Below are 20,197 nucleotides of genomic sequence, written 5' to 3' on the forward strand. Positions count from 1 at the left end.
TCCTGGTTCCAGAGGGTTTACCTCTGGATCAGAGACTTCCTGGTCCCACAGATGTGAGATGAGGTCTCAGGTGGATCCTTGTTCAACATGTAAACCAGAGTCTTTTAAACTGGAGTGAGCAACTACCTGGTCGTGTTATCTGGTGATGTCATCATGTGATTTCTCAGGACGTTTGAAGACGTCTCTTTGAGGATCGTCTGATAATCAGCTCACTGATCAACTGACTGTTAGTAAACAATATGGCGGGTGGATGGGGGCGCGACGGCAACATGGGGGTGCTGAAAACCCTATTAGAACCACAGAAGAAGAAACCATGGTCACAAACAGAGAAGAAGAGATGAAAGGAGGAGGTTTCTCTGATGACACCATGGGGCGCCTGTGAAGGGCCTGTAGAGTCCAGGGTTCCTCTAGACCTCTATGTAGAGGGGTGTCCACACACCACTCAGGTCATTGTTTCAGTGTGAGCAATGCATGATGGTCTATGTGTTTGAACACTGAATCTCCTGATGCATTGTGGGATACTATGAGTCCGCTATAGAGAGGACTACAGAGTCAGACATAGACCAGCAGGATGTGAGACAGGTGGACCTGGACTGTGAGACTCACCTTTAAGTCTGCACTCCACCCACAGACCAACAGGTAGAGGACCTGTCTGTCTCTACCTGTCTCTTTACCTCTCTCTTTCTCTCTCTTTCTCTCTCCGTCTCTTTCTCTCTCCTCCTGTGCCTCTCTCTTTGTCTCTCTCTCTCTCTCTGTCTGTTGTTGGAGTTAATGAGCCGATGAAAACACACAACAAGCAGAGAGTGTTTGATCCAAACAAGACAGGTCACACGCACGCACGCACGCACGCACACACACACACACACACACACACACACACACACACACACACACACACACACACACACACAGAGGTAACCTGAGAGTCTCTCACACACCTGGACACTCACCTGTGAGGTGTGAACACAGAGTCACTTTCTCCTCCACATCAGTCAAACTGTGGTTATTATTGTGAATGACTCATGTATTGAGCAGGTAGTTTTTTGATAGTGTTTGATATTGATCTGATTGATTCGTTTGTCAGAGTCTGTTAGGTGAGAAAAAAATTATCATGGTGCACTGTGCTTCACATGATGATCATTAGTCTTTGTTATTAGACGTGAATGATTCATAATTGATGACGTGTTCTACTGATCAATAATGATGAACTCAGGTAATGATCAGAGCTCTACTCTGTTTCTGAGGCTGAACTACTCAGAGCTCAGGACCACATTTGAGGGTCTCCCCTCACTGTGAACAAGATCCTGAAATACTGAAACTCCATCACGACCTGTAGAGAGCAGTCCACTGTGTCCCAGCAGAGGACCATAGTCTCAGACCTGGAGGTTCTGACCTTCATCCCAACCAAATCACACTCAGCTGCAAATCCTCCTAGTGTGTCCTAAAGGTCCTGTTCTGACAGGACCAACAGATCCACATCCTCTACAAATACCAGAGGAAACTCTGAGGCCCTGAACCTAACATTTTAAATAAAGATAAAACATGTAAAACATGAAAATACATAAAGCATTATTCTGGTATAGAGAAGATGGAACAGGATTTTATTTAATTAGACATTTGAAAGTGACTCATTAAGTTTCTCCTCGTTCAGACATTGAAACACTGACACTGAGCCCTGATACATGAGTCTGTCTGCTGTCAGGAGTCAAACATGACAGAAAGGGATCAGATGAAAAGGTGGAAAGGAGGTGAGCAGGTGGGGTTTAACCACTGAGACAAAACAAGAGCGCATTAGGAAGGCAGACGAAAGTGGAGGAGCTGAAAGATGAAAGGAGCAAAGAGGAGGAGGAGATGAGAGGAGCTCAAGTACAGAACCAATAAAACCAGTGACAGGAGCAGGCCTCACTGATGTGAGTCTGAACCAAGAGTCACACTGTCACTGCTTCACCGTCGCTATTACACTATCACTGCTACACTATCAATACTACACCGTCACTGCTACACTGTCAATACTACACCGTCACTGCTACACTGTCAATACTACACCATCACTGCTACACTATCAATACTACACCATCACTGCTACACTGTCAATACTACACTGTCACTGCTACACTATCAATACTACACCGTCACTGCTACACTGTCAATACTACACCGTGTACAAAAGGGACATAGACCATTATCGATTACTCTGGGTGCGTGACGGTGATCGGCGGCGGATACGCGCGGCGCATCGGGAGCGAGCACATGCGAGCCTGAAGACGGCAAAAGGTGCAGAGTGGAGAGAGAGAACGGAGGCTGCCAGTCAGAGACTAATTGATTTCACCGTTATTGTGTGCGTGCGTCCGTGAGACCTGTAAGTCGTATTATTTATGTTGCTAGTTCATTATCCTTGTTTTCATAAGTTGATAATTATAGACACCTAGCTTGGAGCTGCTTGCTAACTTAAAGCATATGGTTGTTAATTGGTCAGCTAGAGGTGGATGTGTGGCTACATATTTGTTCTGTATTTAAGTTAGTGAGTTTGCTGTTTATGCTAACTAGTTGTACTACATATACAGAAAGGTGTGTTTGTTACGAATATTAAAGGTGCATATGTCATATATGTTTGTGCGTGTAATGTGGGCCAGATAATATGTTTTTTTCTTTCCTTTGGACAGAACCATTCACACAAAGCTGTGCCCATGTTCTGTACTGTTGCCTGAACCTATTAAACAGTCAAATCAAAGAAGAGTTGTCAGCATCTGTGTTTTGACAGACACACCTGGGGCGAAGATAGAAATCAGGATCAACAAACAACAATTAATACAGTCCTTTATTACAATCCTCATTAACATTGAGGTCCTTCGAGCCGGATTCTGATCTTCACTCCAGGATAAGGATGCAACAGTACAGCTGTGGAGCCCGTCCTAAGAGGGATAGACATCCACCACGTCATCTAGAGGATTACGAACTGGACTATCCAAGGGGTAAACCACAAATTACACCTTACTCAAGCACAGTACCATACGAACATGGGCATGAAGAGGATGAGTATCATCACCAAGAGGGAGCAGCCAAGATGACCTCCCTCACTTCTTCTAACCACTCACCTTATCGCCTCCAAGGCAAGAGAGACCAGGAAAAGCAGTATAGCTCCTTTGGCTTCTATCAGGAGCTGGAGGTGATAAGGGAGGAGAACACACGGCTTCGTGAAGCTCAGTTAGCCATTCATAGGGATTTCGGGCAGCTTCACTCACTCAGAAAGGACATGAGGTCGCTCGTTGACTCAGTACGCAGCCTCCAGGAAGCACAGGCAGCTACAGTAAGTAACGCCCCCATAAGGTCCCTCGATCTACAGCCAGGTTCAGGCGAGTGGCCTGACGACGTACCCCCACCGGCTCAAGCTCTGCCTTCAGCAGGGGAACAATGTGAAGAAGAGGAATGGCCAGAACCCCCACCACCATGGCCAGAGCCCGAGGAGCAACCACAGAGGAATAAAGTAGCAGACCTCCTGGACCAGGTGATGCACGAGCTCCAGGAAATCAGGTTCAATACCCCCTCCGTTGCTAAGACCCACAACAGACCAGCAGCAGTGAGTACTCCCCCTCCAGACAGGGGTCGTCTATACCAGGTGGGTCCGCTCCCTAAACAGCTGGGTTATGGAGATCCTCAGCAGCATCCTCCACAGTCCAGCTCCACGCCAATCAAGCACCAGCCAGGCCTGCAGGCTGATACACCAGCAGCACAATGGGCCCCACCTCAACCAGCGCTTCCACCGCAAGGTGCACCTGCACCTAAGCGAAGGCCGGCAGAGCCTTCCTACGGACAGTCCTACAGTGAACCCCCTCGAGCAGAGTCATCTTACAGGGGACCCCGGCCAACTGTACCGGACTTCAGCCAGCGAGACCCAAGTCAGTTCGCTCGATTGAAGATTGCTCTAGAGAACCTGTTACCAGCTGACGCAACAGAGCTCTTCAAATATCAGATCTTAACAGACCACCTAAAGCTGGAAGAAGCGTGCCTAGTGGCGGATTCATACCTCCATTCACCCACTCCGTATTCAGACACCATGGCTGCTCTGAATGAGAAGTTTGGGCAGCCGTACCAGGTCGCATTAAAGAGGATAGACAGTGTTATGACCTCACCTGATATCTGTCGCGGTGACACCGCCGCCTTTGAGAGGTTCGCCTTACGGGTTCAGTCGCTGGTGGGAATGCTGAAGACTCTGGGTCCAGCAGGTGAGATTGAGCTGCAATGTGGATCGCATGTAGCACGTCTGCTCAGTAAGCTGCCGCTGGAAATGAGGTCAGACTTTCGGCGCTGTATGTTTCGCAGTCCAGGAACCACGTACACACTCCAGGACTTCGCAGATTGGCTCCAGTATGAGACATGGTGTCAAGACTTTGATGGCAATTCACCTAACAAAGGACAGAAAGGAAACCAGGGACGGAGGTCAGAGGGTCGTTATGTACATCGTACGACGTCTGTCTTCCATGGGGCTAAGGATGCAGAGGGAAGGGGAATCAACTCCTCCGCCCCTTCAGATAAGAGGAGGCCGAAAGCAAAGGCATACTGTCCTTACTGTGACAATGAAGCACATTACCTCAATCAGTGCTCAGCCATCCAGAAGCTCACCAAAGCCCAGATCACTGAGTGGATACGGTCCAACAACAAATGCTGGCGCTGCGGAAGGTCCCATCAGGCTGCACAGTGTACCCTTAAGAAGCTCTGTGGACTCTGCCAGGGTAAGCACTTGCAAGTACTCCATGAAGTTAACAGCAGAGCGCCTAAGGAGGAGTCAATAGAGACAAGTTGCCTTGTAAACACATCCACCGAGGTACTCTACCTAGATCGACCAACGGACTGCAACCGTGTGCTGCTAAAGGTGATTAAGGTGATCCTGCGTAACGGTAAGCGCACCCTGGATACTTATGCCATACTGGATGATGGGTCTGAGCGCACAATGCTCCTTTCCGCCGCTGCAGAGAAGCTGGGTCTAGAGGGGACACCAGAAGATCTCGCTCTTCGAACCATCCGTCAGGACGTCCAGATCCTCCGGGGGGCTGCTGTATCATTCAGTTTATCTCCCGCCTTACAGCCCAAGAAGAGATTCTGCATCAACAGAGCCTTTACAGCTACTCGCTTGGGTTTGTCTGACCATTCCTATCCAGTGGCTAGTCTTCAGAAAAGATACAGGCACCTAGCAGGTCTCCCCCTCCAGCAGTTTGAGAACGCCAGACCACTCATCCTTATTGGTGCGGATCACCCACATCTCATTACCCCCATTGAGCCAGTGAAGTTGGGTCCCCCAGGTGGACCAGTCGCCATTCGGACTAAATTGGGTTGGACGCTGCAGGGCCCGGCACGGTTAGTGGAGCAACAACTACGGCCGCAGCAGTGTCTCCTGACGTCCACAGTCCCTGCCAACACGGAGCTCCTCAGAAACGTCGAGAAGCTGTGGCAGCTTGATACACTGCCATATAGGAAGGAGAAAGTAGTGACCCGGTCTAGACAGGACCAAGAGGCGGTAAATCTACTTGAAACGAAGACCACACGTGTGGATGTGAACGGAGTAATGCGCTATGCCACACCACTTCTCCGTAAGAGGAACATGCCACACTTCCATGCCACCAAGGAGGCAGTCATGCCAAGCCTTCGGAGCACAGAGAGGAGATTGGCCAAGGATCCAGACAGGACCACAGCTTACAAAGCTGAGATACAGAAGCTGGTCGATGCAGGCTCAGTCCTCAAACTGGAGCCTGACGCACTCAGCCAAGAAGGGGAATCGTGGTACATCCCGCACCACATGGTGACCCACAATGGGAAAAATCGCATTGTGTTTAACTGCTCATATCAGTTTAAAGGCCTGAACCTCAACGAGTCTCTCCTGCCTGGACCGACGCTAGGTGCATCACTCCTGGGGGTGCTGCTTCGTTTCAGAGAACATCCTGTGGCCATCAGCAGTGACATTAAAGGGATGTTCCACCAGGTCCGCCTCTTACCAGAAGATAAGCCTCTACTGCGCTTTTTGTGGCGTGAAATGAGAAGAGACGACCCTCCAGATGTCTTTGAGTGGCAGGTATTACCATTCGGTACCACTTGTAGTCCCTGCTGCGCGATCTATGCTGTGCAGAAGCATGTTTGGGACCACAGTGAGCCTGGAGACAGTGTTCGGTCCTCAGTGGAGCGATGTTTTTACGTGGACAACTGCCTCCAGAGTCTACCGACAGTAGTGGAGGCCAGGGAACTCGTGGACAGGCTGAGGACCCTTCTAGCCACCGGTGGGTTTGAGCTACGCCAGTGGGCCAGCAACAACCCCAGCGTCGTTGGTCACCTGCCAAAGGATGCCCGATCAGATAGCCTGGAGCTCTGGCTCACCCAAGATAGTGTAGAGGTCCCTGAATCAACGCTCGGGCTCAGTTGGCACTTCCAGTCAGACAGCCTAGGGTACAAGCAGCGGCCAGTGGAGTGTGAGGTGCCGACCATGCGGAATGTGTATAAGGTTCTGGCAAGCCAGTATGACCCTCTTGGGTACATCTTGCCTTATACAACCAGAGCCAAGGTTCTGGTCCAGCGTCTCTGGGACAAAAACAGAGAATGGGATGATCCCCTCCTCCCCCAAGAGCTTCTAAATGCCTGGAATGAGTGGGTAGAGGAACTGCAAGTCCTACCATCCATCAGCCTGCCAAGGTGCTACACCCCTGAAGCAGTGGACAGTGCCAGCGTCACTCGTGAGGTCCACATATTCTGTGATGCCTCCGAGAAGGCATATGGGGCTGTGGCATACTTGCGGACAGAGGACAATCAGGGTAATACCTACCTGGCATTCCTCATGGCAAGATCGAGAGTGGCACCCAAACGTCTTCTGTCCATGCCAAGACTGGAGTTGTGTGCAGCGGTGGTAGGAGCGCAGATAGCCACAGTGATGCAGCAGGAGCTCACATTGAAGATCGGTGGGATCACTTTGTGGACTGATTCCACAACTGTGCTGATGTGGCTACAGTCCGATTCCTGCCGCTTTAAGGTTTTCGTTGGAACAAGGGTGGCTGAAATCCAGGAACTCACAGATCTCCGGACATGGCGCTATGTGGATTCAGCAAGGAATCCTGCAGATGATATCACAAGAGGAAAGACCCTGAGAGATCTTGCAGAACCCAATCGGTGGAGTCAGGGCCCACAGTTCCTCCTCCAAGCCCGGGATGAGTGGCCAGGAAACCCTCCCCTTCCTGCTCAGGAAGAGGTATCAGAACTCCGGAAGTCGACCTTCTGCGGAGTCACATCTACAGTTGGTGAGCCCCGAATCCAAGACGCCAGCAAGTGCAGCACATGGAGGGAGCTTGTAGAGATTACTGCAAAGGCGCTTCACGGGGCGGCAGATCAGTCCAGTAGTCCTACAGTGGCAGATTACCAGGAAGCAGAGACCCTCATCTTCCAACAAGCCCAACAGGACAGCTTCCCAGATGAGATGCGCCTCTTGAAAGCCGGTAAACCTGTTCTGTCAAGTAGCCGATTACTTACCTTGTCCCCAGAGTTCGACGAGTCAGATAAAGTCATCCGGGTTGGTGGGAGATTACGGAGATCGGCGGAGCTAGACTACGCTACCCTGCATCCTATCGTCCTGGACCCCAGCCACTCCGCCGTCAAACTGCTGATACAGGACTACGACAGCCGTTTGCATCACCCTGGACCGGAGCGAGTGTTCGCCGAAATTCGGCGTACTTTGTGGATCCTCAGGGGGCGGGAAGCTATCCGTCGCCACCAGCACACGTGTGCAGAGTGCCATCGGTGGAAGTCCAGACCTGTGGTCCCCAAGATGGCTGACCTACCAGCCGCTCGCCTTCGCCTCTTCAAGCCAGCCTTCTACTCCACGGGTATGGACTGCTTTGGGCCGTTCCAGGTGAAGGTAGGCCGTCGACTTGAAAAGAGGTGGGGGATAATCTTTAAGTGCCTCACCACGCAGGCCGTGCACTTAGATCTCCTCACCAACATTGATGCCGACTCCTTTTTGATGGCTCTGAGGAGGTTTATTGCCCGCCGAGGGACCCCAGCAGAGTTGTTCTCAGATCAAGGAACGAACTTCAGAGGAGGCGAGAAGGAGCTACGAGAGGCGTTTGCAGCACTGTCGCCTAAACTACAACAGAGCCTCGCCAAGGAGCAGATAGCCTTTCATTTCAACCCACCTGCGGCTCCTCACTTTGGAGGAGTGTGGGAGAGGGAGATTCGCTCGGTCAAACAGGCACTCTACACGACCGTGGGGGCTCAGGCACAGGCTGAGGAGGTACTTAGGACGGTGTTAATAGAAGTGGAGGGCCTTCTGAACTCTAAGCCATTGGGCTACGTATCGTCCAGCGTTGCTGATCCAGACCCTGTGACCCCAAGTCTCTTATTGATGGGGCGGCGAGATGGGTCTCTTCCTCAGGTAGTGTATCCAGCTACTGAGCTCTTAAGCAGACGCAGATGGAGACACTCTCAGATCTTGACAGACCATTTCTGGTCAAGTTTTATCAGGTACTACCTCCCTGGTATGCAAGCTCGCCAGAAGTGGCACACCATCCGAGTCAACCTCGCTGAGGACAAGGTAGTCATGCTGGTAGATCCCCAGTTACCGAGGGCACTCTGGCCTATTGGACGGGTAATCAAGGTGCATACCAGTGCAGACGGTCATGTGAGGTCCGCCGACGTGAAGATAAAGGACAAGGTCTACACCAGGCCTGTCGCCCGCCTGGTCGTCCTCCCAGCCATACCAGATGATAAGGATCAACCCACACTCTCCTAGGATGGTTAGCCCTTTGTTGGTGCAAACAGCTATCGCTGTCTGGGGGCGGCTGTACAAAAGGGACATAGACCATTATCGATTACTCTGGGTGCGTGACGGTGATCGGCGGCGGATACGCGCGGCGCATCGGGAGCGAGCACATGCGAGCCTGAAGACGGCAAAAGGTGCAGAGTGGAGAGAGAGAACGGAGGCTGCCAGTCAGAGACTAATTGATTTCACCGTTATTGTGTGCGTGCGTCCGTGAGACCTGTAAGTCGTATTATTTATGTTGCTAGTTCATTATCCTTGTTTTCATAAGTTGATAATTATAGACACCTAGCTTGGAGCTGCTTGCTAACTTAAAGCATATGGTTGTTAATTGGTCAGCTAGAGGTGGATGTGTGGCTACATATTTGTTCTGTATTTAAGTTAGTGAGTTTGCTGTTTATGCTAACTAGTTGTACTACATATACAGAAAGGTGTGTTTGTTACGAATATTAAAGGTGCATATGTCATATATGTTTGTGCGTGTAATGTGGGCCAGATAATATGTTTTTTTCTTTCCTTTGGACAGAACCATTCACACAAAGCTGTGCCCATGTTCTGTACTGTTGCCTGAACCTATTAAACAGTCAAATCAAAGAAGAGTTGTCAGCATCTGTGTTTTGACAGACACACCTGGGGCGAAGATAGAAATCAGGATCAACAAACAACAATTAATACAGTCCTTTATTACAATCCTCATTAACAACCGTCACTGCTACACTGTCAATACTACACCATCACTGCTACACTATCAATACTACACCATCACTGCTACACTGTCAATACTACACCGTCACTGCTACACTGTCAATACTACACTGTCACTGCTACACTGTCAATACTACACCATCACTGCTACACTATCAATACTACACCATCACTGCTACACTGTCAATACTACACCGTCTCTGCTACACTGTCAATACTACACCATCACTACACTGTCACTACTACACTGTCACTACTACACCATCACTGCTACACTGTCAATACTACACCGTCACTGCTACACTGTCAATACTACACTGTCAATACTACACCGTCACTGCTACACTGTCAATACTACACCATCACTACACTATCACTACTACACTGTCACTACTACACCATCACTGCTACACTGTCAATAATACACCGTCACTACACTGTCAATACTACACCGTCACTGCTACACTGTCAATACTACACCATCACTACTACACCATCACTGCTACACTGTCAATACTACACCATCACTGCTACACTATCAATACTACACCATCACTGCTACACTGTCAATACTACACCGTCACTGCTACACTGTCAATACTACACCATCACTACACTGTCACTACTACACTGTCACTACTACACCATCACTGCTACACTGTCAATACTACACCGTCACTGCTACACTGTCAATACTACACTGTCAATACTACACCGTCACTGCTACACTGTCAATACTACACCATCACTACACTATCACTACTACACTGTCACTACTACACCATCACTGCTACACTGTCACTGCTACACTGTCAATACTACACCATCACTACACTGTCAGTACTACACCATCACTGCTACACTGTCAATACTACACCGTCACTGCTACACTGTCAATACTACACCATCACTGCTACACTGTCAATACTACACCGTCACTACACTGTCACTACTACCACGTTATTTCATATTTAATGCCTTGTCATTATATTCAGTTTTATTTCAGTATTTTATTTCAAAAATCAAATGTTTTTCCTTCTTTAATTTTAATTATTTTCATTACATTATTATTATTATATATTATTATTATTATTATTATTATTATTATTATTATACACTCATATATATATATGTCAAAATTAGTTTACATTAAACATTTACCAAATGTAAAGGCTTTTAACCTCATGAGCCTCCCCCCTCAGGTTGAGATGAAAGCAGCAGAGTGATGGAGGTGAAGAGTCATGGATACCAGCTGGTTGCTCTGGTTTAACATCACTAAAATCACTCAGCCACTGAAAAACTGATTCTTCATCCTCATCTTCACCAGTCCACTTACATTGCCCCCCCCCCCTGCAGACGTCTCTTTGTCTGAGTGAAACCTTCTGACTACTCTCTCATGATTGATGAATCTGTGACAAATGATCTCTTTTATCTCTTCATACTATATTTACATATATTCATACCTCTAAGTTTAGCTACATACTTACAGTATAATTTACATTCATCTCTGTCCACATACTTTTGGTCAATTAATGTAAATTATTATGGTCACTCACAATATTTGTCTCCTATGATAAACTTTCGTTATGGGTTCATATCCATTATTCAGTGTCCACATATTTATGTATGATATCCTGTACATTAGAAGTGTGCCCACATACTTTTGGCCACAATGTACTTAGCTCATGTGTCCACTCTCTTACCTGACAGCTGCAGGTGTGACTGGTCTCCCTGTGGTTGTTGGTGCAGCAGCTCCACCTGCTGGTCAAACCACACACAGCTGTGAGGATCAGCTCCAAACCTGAGAAATAACAATGTTTTTACACTGATCACTTCCTCCAACAACATCAAACTATGTTTAAATGAGAGCTCTGAGGCCACCTGGGGGTCAGCTGGTGAACAGCAATGATCCACAGAAATGCAGACAGAGACTGTAACTGAAGGCTGAAGCAGAGCAGCAGAATGAAAGTGACTGACAGGCTTCAACTGTTTTAACTAATGTAAAACAAACAAAAATCAATAGATACAAGGTTGAAAATCAATAATACCTGCCGAAATGCAGTAATACAGAAACAAATAATTAATCAGAGTATCTATCAAAAATCCTTCTTTATGTCAGTGAATCGTCACCATCATCACCATCATCACCATCATCATCATCATCACCACCATCATCATCATCACCGTTATCACCATCATCACCATCATCATCATCATCACCGTTATCATCATCATCACCACCATCATCATCATCATCACCGTTATCACCATCATCATCATCATCATCATCATCATCTTCATTATCACCATCATCATCATCACCGTTATCACCATCATCACCATCATCACCATCATCATCATCATCACCACCATCATCATCATCACCGTTATCACCATCATCACCATCATCATCATCATCACCACCATCATCATATCACCGTTATCACATCATCATCATCTTCATCATCATCATCATCTTCATTATCACCATCATCATCATCACCGTTATCACCATCATCACCATCATCACCATCATCATCATCATCACCACCATCATCATCATCACCGTTATCACCATCATCATCATCATCATCATCATCATCATCACCATCTTCATCATCATCATCACCATAATTATCACTATCATCATCATCATCATCACCATCCATGAGCTTTCAACATCACTGATTTATCTGAAGTAATGCGTCACTTACAGAAACTCAAACTGCATTGACAGAGAATTCAAATCCCTGCCCCCAAACGCTTTGATTGACAGGAAGTGCAGAAACAGCTGAGAAATGAGCAACAAGAGAAAATCAGAAGTGAAATTAGAAATGGATCAGAAAATCACATGTTGCTGCTTCAGTATCTCTTGTCTCCTGCAGATCACACAACTCAGCAGATCCTGCACAAACCCAAAGTCCAGCATGTAAGGGCTGAGTGAACGAGGTCTGGACTCTGTGGAGGTGGGTCATGGTTTCAGAGACGCTGCAGAAGGACAGAACACCTGCCCTGTGATCCAGGTTCACTCCTATCCTGCAGGACTGAGGGCCTGAGAAGGAAATGTCACTTCCTGTTCTTCTGATGAACAGTCTCTGTCCACTTCACCTCCCAGTAACATGCTCCAGTCAGACTCTCTGTACTCAGAACCTGAGGATGCTCAGTGAACTGGTCTGGATTGTGAGGAAATGAAGAACCCATATCTGTGACCTTTCTCCTCCCCTTCACTGTGTTTGGATCCAGTGTGATCTGACATGAGTTCTGTAAGAACTCAGCTCTGGTCTTGGGCTCTGCTGGTGGCAGTAAAACATCCACTTTAGTTACAGTCAGTAGGATTTTGGTCCATTTGTCACTAGGAAGGTCCTGTAGTTTGTCTCTGAGCTCTTTCTCCTTCCTCCTTCTCCTGCAGCTTTGCCGAGGCCTTGACCAGCTTGTGTTTTTGGGGATTCATAGTGAGGATGGAGGTGCAGCTCTTTCTGCACTGAGGACAGTTGCAGACTTCTTCTTATCCTCTTCATCCCAGTGTTGTTGAATGCAGCTCATGCAGTAGCTGTATCCACAGGGAACAGTCACCGGATCCGTCAGTAGATCCAGACAGATTTGACATCACAACTTCTCTCTGTGAATTCCTCACTGAGCCATTTTCACTTCTTAGAGACAGTGAACGTCTGAGAGTTTCACTTCCTCAAAACAGATAAAACCTGAGCTCTGATCCAGAACTGAGATTCTCTGGTCAGGGTTCTGGGGCTCGTCAGCTCCAGTTGTTAACTGCTAAATATCATCTGGCAGAAAGAGCTTGCTGTGTTTAAGAGCAGCTGAGGAAGTTTTCAGGTTTAACTTCATTCCAGGAAGAGGAGTGTCTCAGTGTTTAACCCTTACTAACAATCTGAACTGTCATGTGAATAATGATTGACACCGATTAGATGATGATGATCAAGATCCACAGCTGAAACTAAAACTGAAAAGAAGAAGAGATTCTGTCGAACAAAGTTTTCATGCTCTCAGTCTTCGTCCTCACATCAGTCAGAAACCAGTCAGTCAGTCTGAGAACAGACATGACCAGGACATTTGTCTGATTTATTTCTGCTTACATGATCACAGTAGAGCAGCTGAACAGTCACTCACGATGTGTCTGCAGCTGAGAAGCTAGCTCTGTATTCAGAGGTGAACAGACTAGTTCAGTTGTGTCCTGGCCATTGGGTAGGCCTCACTGACTGTGTCATATATGCAGCACATATGGGACCCTAACCCTGTAACACTGTACAGATTATGTCACTCAGAAAATACATCAACATAATAAGAAAAGAAATCATCTCTGAAATTTAAAGTTTCTCTTCAAATGATTGTAGATGAATTATATTGACGCAAATCATTTCTGTAAAGCAACTGAATAATAATAATAATTATAATGAAACTAAATGTAGAGCAGTGAAATGTTACTTGTCTGAACCAAAGATAATAAATCCCCCCTGAGTGGCTCAGAATCTTTAGACACTATCAGATCTAACTACAGAACATGTGACTCTATATCTGTCAGTGTTTCCACTGACCTACTGTCTGCTGGTCCAGAGTCAGTTCTGGTCCAGAGTCAGTTCTGGTCCAGCAGAGTCCAGACTGAAACCAGGAGAAACCAGCAGAGGAGGATTGTGTTTGTGGATCCAGCTGCTGGTTGTCAGGCAGCAAACTAACACTGGAGGAAAACAAGCAAAATCCCCCAAAGAAAACACAGTGTGTCAACTAATGAGGCGCTATTACAGACCGGGGTGGGGGTTAGAGATAGACAGGAGAGAGAGAAAGAAAGAGAGAGAGAGAAAAGAGAGAGAGAGAGAGAGAGAGAGAGAGAGACAGGCTCAGGTGTTCCCTCTCAGTTCAAGAGAAGAAAGAAAACCACCAGAAGAACTGGCTCTGTTTCTGGACCTAAATTGGACTGAACTGGACTTTAACTGGACTGAAGTGGACAGCTGCAGGACAGACGGGGGATGCTGATTGGTTGAGGAGCTGCTGTTACGTTTTGTTCTTGTTGGACTTTGATGGACGGGCAGAAAGACGGACTTATCTGGACCTGCTGAGTCGGCAATCACCAACAGCTACAGGTCAGTAGAACCCAGAATGAACTGGGACCAGCTGCTTACATACTGGGTTTACTGGTTTCAGAAGTGGTGGCAGAAGTGTTTGAGTACTGGGATGTAAAAATACTGTGTTTAGGTAAAAAGTTCGACTGATGATTTTGTGAACAGTAAACGTTGCTGCTTCAGGTTCAGCTGTAATGTGTGAATTTCTTCTCTCTCAGTTTGTGGTTAATTCTTTTTCTTATTTCCTTGTGTTTGTTTTTTCTTCCTGATCCTTTTTCGGTGCACAACTTTCTTACGATGTTTTCAAAATGTTACATCATTAAAATATTAAATTACATACAGAAGATTTGTAGTTTTCCCACAGTCAGGTGAACAGGTTCAGGTATGACCAGTGATTTAAGGACCCCTATATAAACCATAATCTAAACCTTATCTAAACCAAATCTCCATCTGGAGTGAATGAAAACCTGAAACTAAACCTGGATTAAAGTTAATATAAACCTAAATGAAAGTTTAATTAACCAAAACTATGTTTTATCTGGACTGAATGAAAAGTACCGATTCTAAACTTAAATAAACTTCAGTTGGTTGTTTAATGGTTTGAGTTGTTTGTTTACTGGTTTCAGGTGGTTGTTTAATGGTTTATGTGGTTCCAGGTGAGATGGGCTGTCTGGGAGGGAAGACGGAGGAAGAACGACTGGATGAAAAAGCGAAGAGAGAAGCGAACAAGAAGATTGAGAGACAGCTGCAGAAAGAAAGACAGGCTTATAAAGCTACACACAGACTGTTACTGCTGGGTGAGACACCTGTCTGTCTATACATCTGCCTGACTGCACACCTGTCTGTCTGTCTGTCTGTACACCTGTCTGTCTAACTGCCTGTCCGTCTGCACACCTGTCTGTCTATCTAACTGCCTTTCTGTCTGCAGGTGCAGGAGAATCAGGTAAAAGCACCATAGTGAAGCAGATGAGGATTCTTCATGTGGACGGCTTCAACGCTGAGTGAGTCAAACTGACTGACACACAGGTTAGATACCTAGCCCTGTACCTGTGTGACAGGTGAGACAGGTGACGGTCCTGACCCTGATCAGTCGGTTTCCTCCTGGTCACAGAGGAAACATCAATATGTGATAAAGTATTCATTCAGAGGTTAAAAGTTAAAGAGGATTTAATCTTCAGACAAGTCCTGACCTTTGAATCATGAGACCGTGTTTTCTTGTCGTCTATGAAAATCAAAGTTCAGACGTAGAGTTTTGTCACTGCGATTGACTGATGTCGTCAAAGTGATGGGGTTCAAACTGTTTTCCAGAGAGAAGCAGCAGAAGATTCAGGACATCAGGAAAAACGTGAAGGACGCCATCGTGGTAGGTAACATGACTGACGGTCACCACTATCAACACCCACAGCAGCCAATCACAGAGATGTGTGTGTGTGTGTGTGTGTGTGTGTTCCAGACCATCGTGTCAGCTATGAGTATCTTGACTCCACCCATTCCTATTGGTAACCCTGGCAACCAGTTCAGAGTCGACTACATCAAGAGCATTGCACCACTGTCTGACTTTGAATACACTGAGGTAACACACACACACACACACACTCACACGCACACACGCACACCTGTGAGTACACTTGTGTTACAGTGTAGTTGTGCTCAGGTTTGTGTGTATCCTGACTGAGCTGCTGCAGGTGCAGCTCTGTCTCACCTGTTGTCAGTCATTGTCAGTGAGCTGAAATAAAACAGGTGAACTGTTCCTTTAAAGTTGCACCTGGAGAGTTGGTTAAGAGCTTGTTTGTTTTTAATGATGTTAATGACATGATGTAACGAGTTAACCTGGGACTGAAACACACACACACACACCTACCTGTGTGTGTGTCTCACCTGAGGCCTCATTATCCAGACGTCTCCGGTCTCTGAGGACGACGAAGAGACAAAACAAGCGTCTTTTTGCCTTTTTCTTCTGTTGTCTGATTGGTCAACAGGATGCACACACTTTAAAGTGCTGTCACTGCTGTCCAATCAGATGATGTCACACTGAAGCGTTTACCTGGAGAAACATGTGACCCATGCAGATACAGTGAACACAGCGAGTCTCCAAAGACCAGAATCTGCACCCAGGTCTGGAGCTGATTCAATATGTGTTTGTCCTTGTGAAGTCTGCAGAATGTAGAGGACTAACTGTCTGTCTCTCTGTCTGTCTATCTGTCAGGAGTTCTTTGAGCATGCTCAGAAGCTGTGGGAAGACGACGGCGTGAAGGCGTGTTTCGAACGCTCCAATGAATATCAGCTGATCGACTGTGCTCAGTAGTAAGAAAACACACAACAAACAATAAACACCAACACAGAGCAACTACGACATTTATATCCCAGCGGACCAATCACAGCTCAGGGCCGAGGAGGGGGTGGGATGCAGGACTGGGGGTGTTGGCAGCGGCATGTGCTTGGCTGAAAAGGCCTGTGATGTCACATGACCACCTGCGTGTCTGTGTGTTGCAGCTTCCTGGACAGGTTGGACTCAGTTAGGAGGACGGATTACACACCTAATGACCAGGTAACAAACTGGCCGATCAGCTTGCAGCATCCATGATGACTCATCTGTTACCAGGCTGATGGTAAAAACATTTTCTTCTTCTCCTGCAGGATTTGTTGCGTTGCAGAGTTTTGACTTCAGGGATTTTTGAAACCAGGTTCCAAGTGGACAAGGTCAACTTCCAGTGAGTGCCTTAAGCCCCACCCTCTATGTCCAACTGCACCGCTCACCTGTCTCTTCTATGTAACTGCTGCTTTTGAAGGTTGAGTCCAAATTAAAAGTTCTTGATTAAAAGAAAAAGTCAAAGGTCACAGTCTGACAATGTTAAACTACAACTCCCAGAGAGCACTACTGTAAGGACCGCCCAATCAGAGAGCTTCAGGCTGTGTTGTCAGGTGAAATTAGAAGTTGGTCTCTGTAGAACCTGTTGATTAGATCAGGGGTCACCTTCCAGGTAGCACATGACCCGACTCCTGTCCCTGCAGTTGGGGAGTCAACAGGGTGAGAGTGGGGGGACAACAGGGTGGGGGGCAGACAGGGTGAGGACCCCATGTAATTGATTGGGGCTGTTCCCCTCCCACACAAGGGACCCCTGGTGTCCCTGGTGCAGGTGAAGTGACACGATTCCAAAAATGGCTGTTCATCAGGTTTAGTCTTGCCCCTCCTCTGGGACCTGGGAGCCTTGGTGACCGTAACCCAGGACAACCTGTCCACACAAACCCCTTCCACCCTCTGGTGCTCTTTGGATCATCACTGCTTCCTGTATCTCTGCTTCTGATTGGCTCTTGTCTGGTTCAGGGTCAGCGGCTGGTTGTTGTTGATCACTGATAAATCCTGGATCAGTTCTGACAGAGTTCAGATGCTGATTGGCTGTGTCTCCACAGGAAAGGTGGCCAAGACTGCTGGGTGTTATAGTATTCAGACCCTGGTTTGTCAGCAGAGAGGGGGCGGGTCTTCACTGTCACTGACTGTCCTTTGTCTGTCAGTATGTTTGATGTAGGAGGACAGAGGGACGAGCGCAGGAAGTGGATCCAGTGCTTCAATGGTGAGAAAACAAACAGACACATTGAAGAAGGTGAGAGGAGGTGTCCTGAGATCAGTGTGTTTGTCTTCTCTGTTCAGATGTGACGGCCATCATCTTCGTTGCAGCCAGCAGCAGCTACAACATGGTGATCAGAGAGGACAACTCCACCAACCGGCTTCGAGAGTCCCTAGATCTCTTCAGATCCATCTGGACCAACAGGTTCTTCACTTCACCCTCTGTGCTCTGTGATTGGCTGTACTTAACCCCCTCTGTGCTCTCATTGGCTGAGGTTAACCCTCTCTGTGCTGTGATTGGCTGTAGTTAACCCTCTATGCTGTGTGATTGGCTGTCGTTAACCCTCTCTGTGCTCTGATTGGCTGTAGTTAACCCTCTCTGTGCTCTCTGATTGGCTGTAGTTAACCCTCTATGCTGTGTGATTGGCTGTCGTTAACCCTCTCTGTGCTCTGATTGGCTGCAGGTTTCTGAAGACCATCTCAGTGATCTTGTTCCTAAACAAACAGGATGTGCTGGCTGACAAGATTCTGGCTGGAAAATCTAAACTGGAGGATTATTTCCCAGAATACAATAACTACCAGGTCCCTGTTGATGGTACGATACAGATACTATATTTACACACAGAGGTGTTGTACTGAAGTACAGTTTGAGGTTTTGGTACTAGAGTATTTCCATTTTCTGCTCCTTTATACTTCTGCTTGACAACATTTATTACAGCTGTAGTTACATAAGAAAACGTGATGATCAAACTGTGATTTTTCCTCTTTCCTCTGTATGAGTTTTGACTGAAGTAAAAGAAGTGATGACCTCTGACCTCTGTGTATAAAAACATGTCGATGTGTTTCCAGCTGTTCCAGATGCTGATGAAGACCCCAGAGTGACCCGAGCCAAGTTCTTCATCAGGGACGAGTTTCTGGTAAAAAAAAAAAGTTTCCAGTCTTGCTCATGATAATGCAGTAATCATCATCATCATCATCATCATGATCACTGCGACATGCTGACACAGACGTTTTGACTCTGTTTCTCAGAGGATCAGCACGGCGAGCGGTGATGGGAAACATTACTGTTATCCTCACTTCACCTGCGCCATTGACACTGAGAACATTCGCCGTGTCTTCAACGACTGCCGTGACATCATCCAGCGCATGCACCTGCGGCAGTACGAGCTGCTCTGATTGGCTGCTGAGAGCTCACCTGGCCCCGCTTCTGCTCATGGACAGAGAAATGCAGCTAATCCAGAGGCTAATCTGATATCTAATCAATGCTGATAGCCGATCAATACTAATAGATCTGATATATTTATACCTTATATGATCCATTTTATCACAGACTTGTATCACACAGCTGTTATCAGTTCAAATGGGGTGTTATTGATTAATTATCAGGACAGATTCGAAGTATCTGTGCCTTTCTTTTGTTTCTATACCTCTGCCTGACGCAGGGGATTGTGGGTAGTGTATTTCTGATGTTGTTGCACTCTGGCTGTCATATGAGAGGGGACAGTATAGAAAACTAGTTTAGACTTGTAGAAAACCTTAAAGATGGAATCTAAATATATTTTTTCATGATTCTGAACTTAGAGTATATTATTATGATCTTCTCCCTGATTGGCTGTTTGAGACTATGATGTGATTTTACATCTCTGTATTTATACCTGGAAGATCGGGTTCAAAAGAACTGTAGATTTATCTCTTTAGAGTTAGCAGCTAGATTTTCAAAACAAGATTTTTAACTTTCCTTCAACATGAAAGTGAACATATTTTCCTTGTTGTTAAAATGTGACATTAAAGAGTTTTTATGTCAAAGTTCTGATTTACTGTTTTTCAGGTGAACATGTTACAACCGAATGTCATACATGTTGTAAAAACAGTCTTACACATGTTGTAACAACAGACTCACACATGTTGTAATAACAGTCTCACACATGTTGTAATAACAGTCTCACACATGTTGTAACAACAGACTCACACATGTTGTAATAACAGTCTCACACATGTTGTAACAACAGACTCACACATGTTTTAATAACAGTCTCACACATGTTGTAACAACAGACTCACACATGT

General features: G+C 46.6%; 1 protein-coding gene across 1 annotated transcript; it reads left to right on the plus strand.

The window, feature by feature from the left end:
- Positions 1-15,187: 15,187 nt before the first annotated feature.
- LOC130160957 (guanine nucleotide-binding protein G(olf) subunit alpha-like) lies at positions 15,188-20,196 on the plus strand. The gene is made up of 12 exons (XM_056363797.1): positions 15,188-15,362; positions 15,494-15,566; positions 15,874-15,928; positions 16,019-16,138; positions 16,772-16,869; positions 17,059-17,113; positions 17,203-17,276; positions 18,079-18,137; positions 18,215-18,335; positions 18,595-18,725; positions 18,980-19,047; positions 19,160-20,196. Exons 1-12 carry the CDS (start codon positions 15,203-15,205, stop codon positions 19,304-19,306), a joined length of 1,161 nt encoding a protein of 386 aa, XP_056219772.1. The 5' UTR covers positions 15,188-15,202; the 3' UTR covers positions 19,307-20,196.
- The last annotated feature ends 1 nt before the right edge of the window (position 20,197 follows it).

Source organism: Seriola aureovittata, chromosome 20, assembly GCF_021018895.1.
Source record: "Seriola aureovittata isolate HTS-2021-v1 ecotype China chromosome 20, ASM2101889v1, whole genome shotgun sequence".
Classification (NCBI taxonomy): Eukaryota; Metazoa; Chordata; class Actinopteri; order Carangiformes; family Carangidae; genus Seriola; species Seriola aureovittata.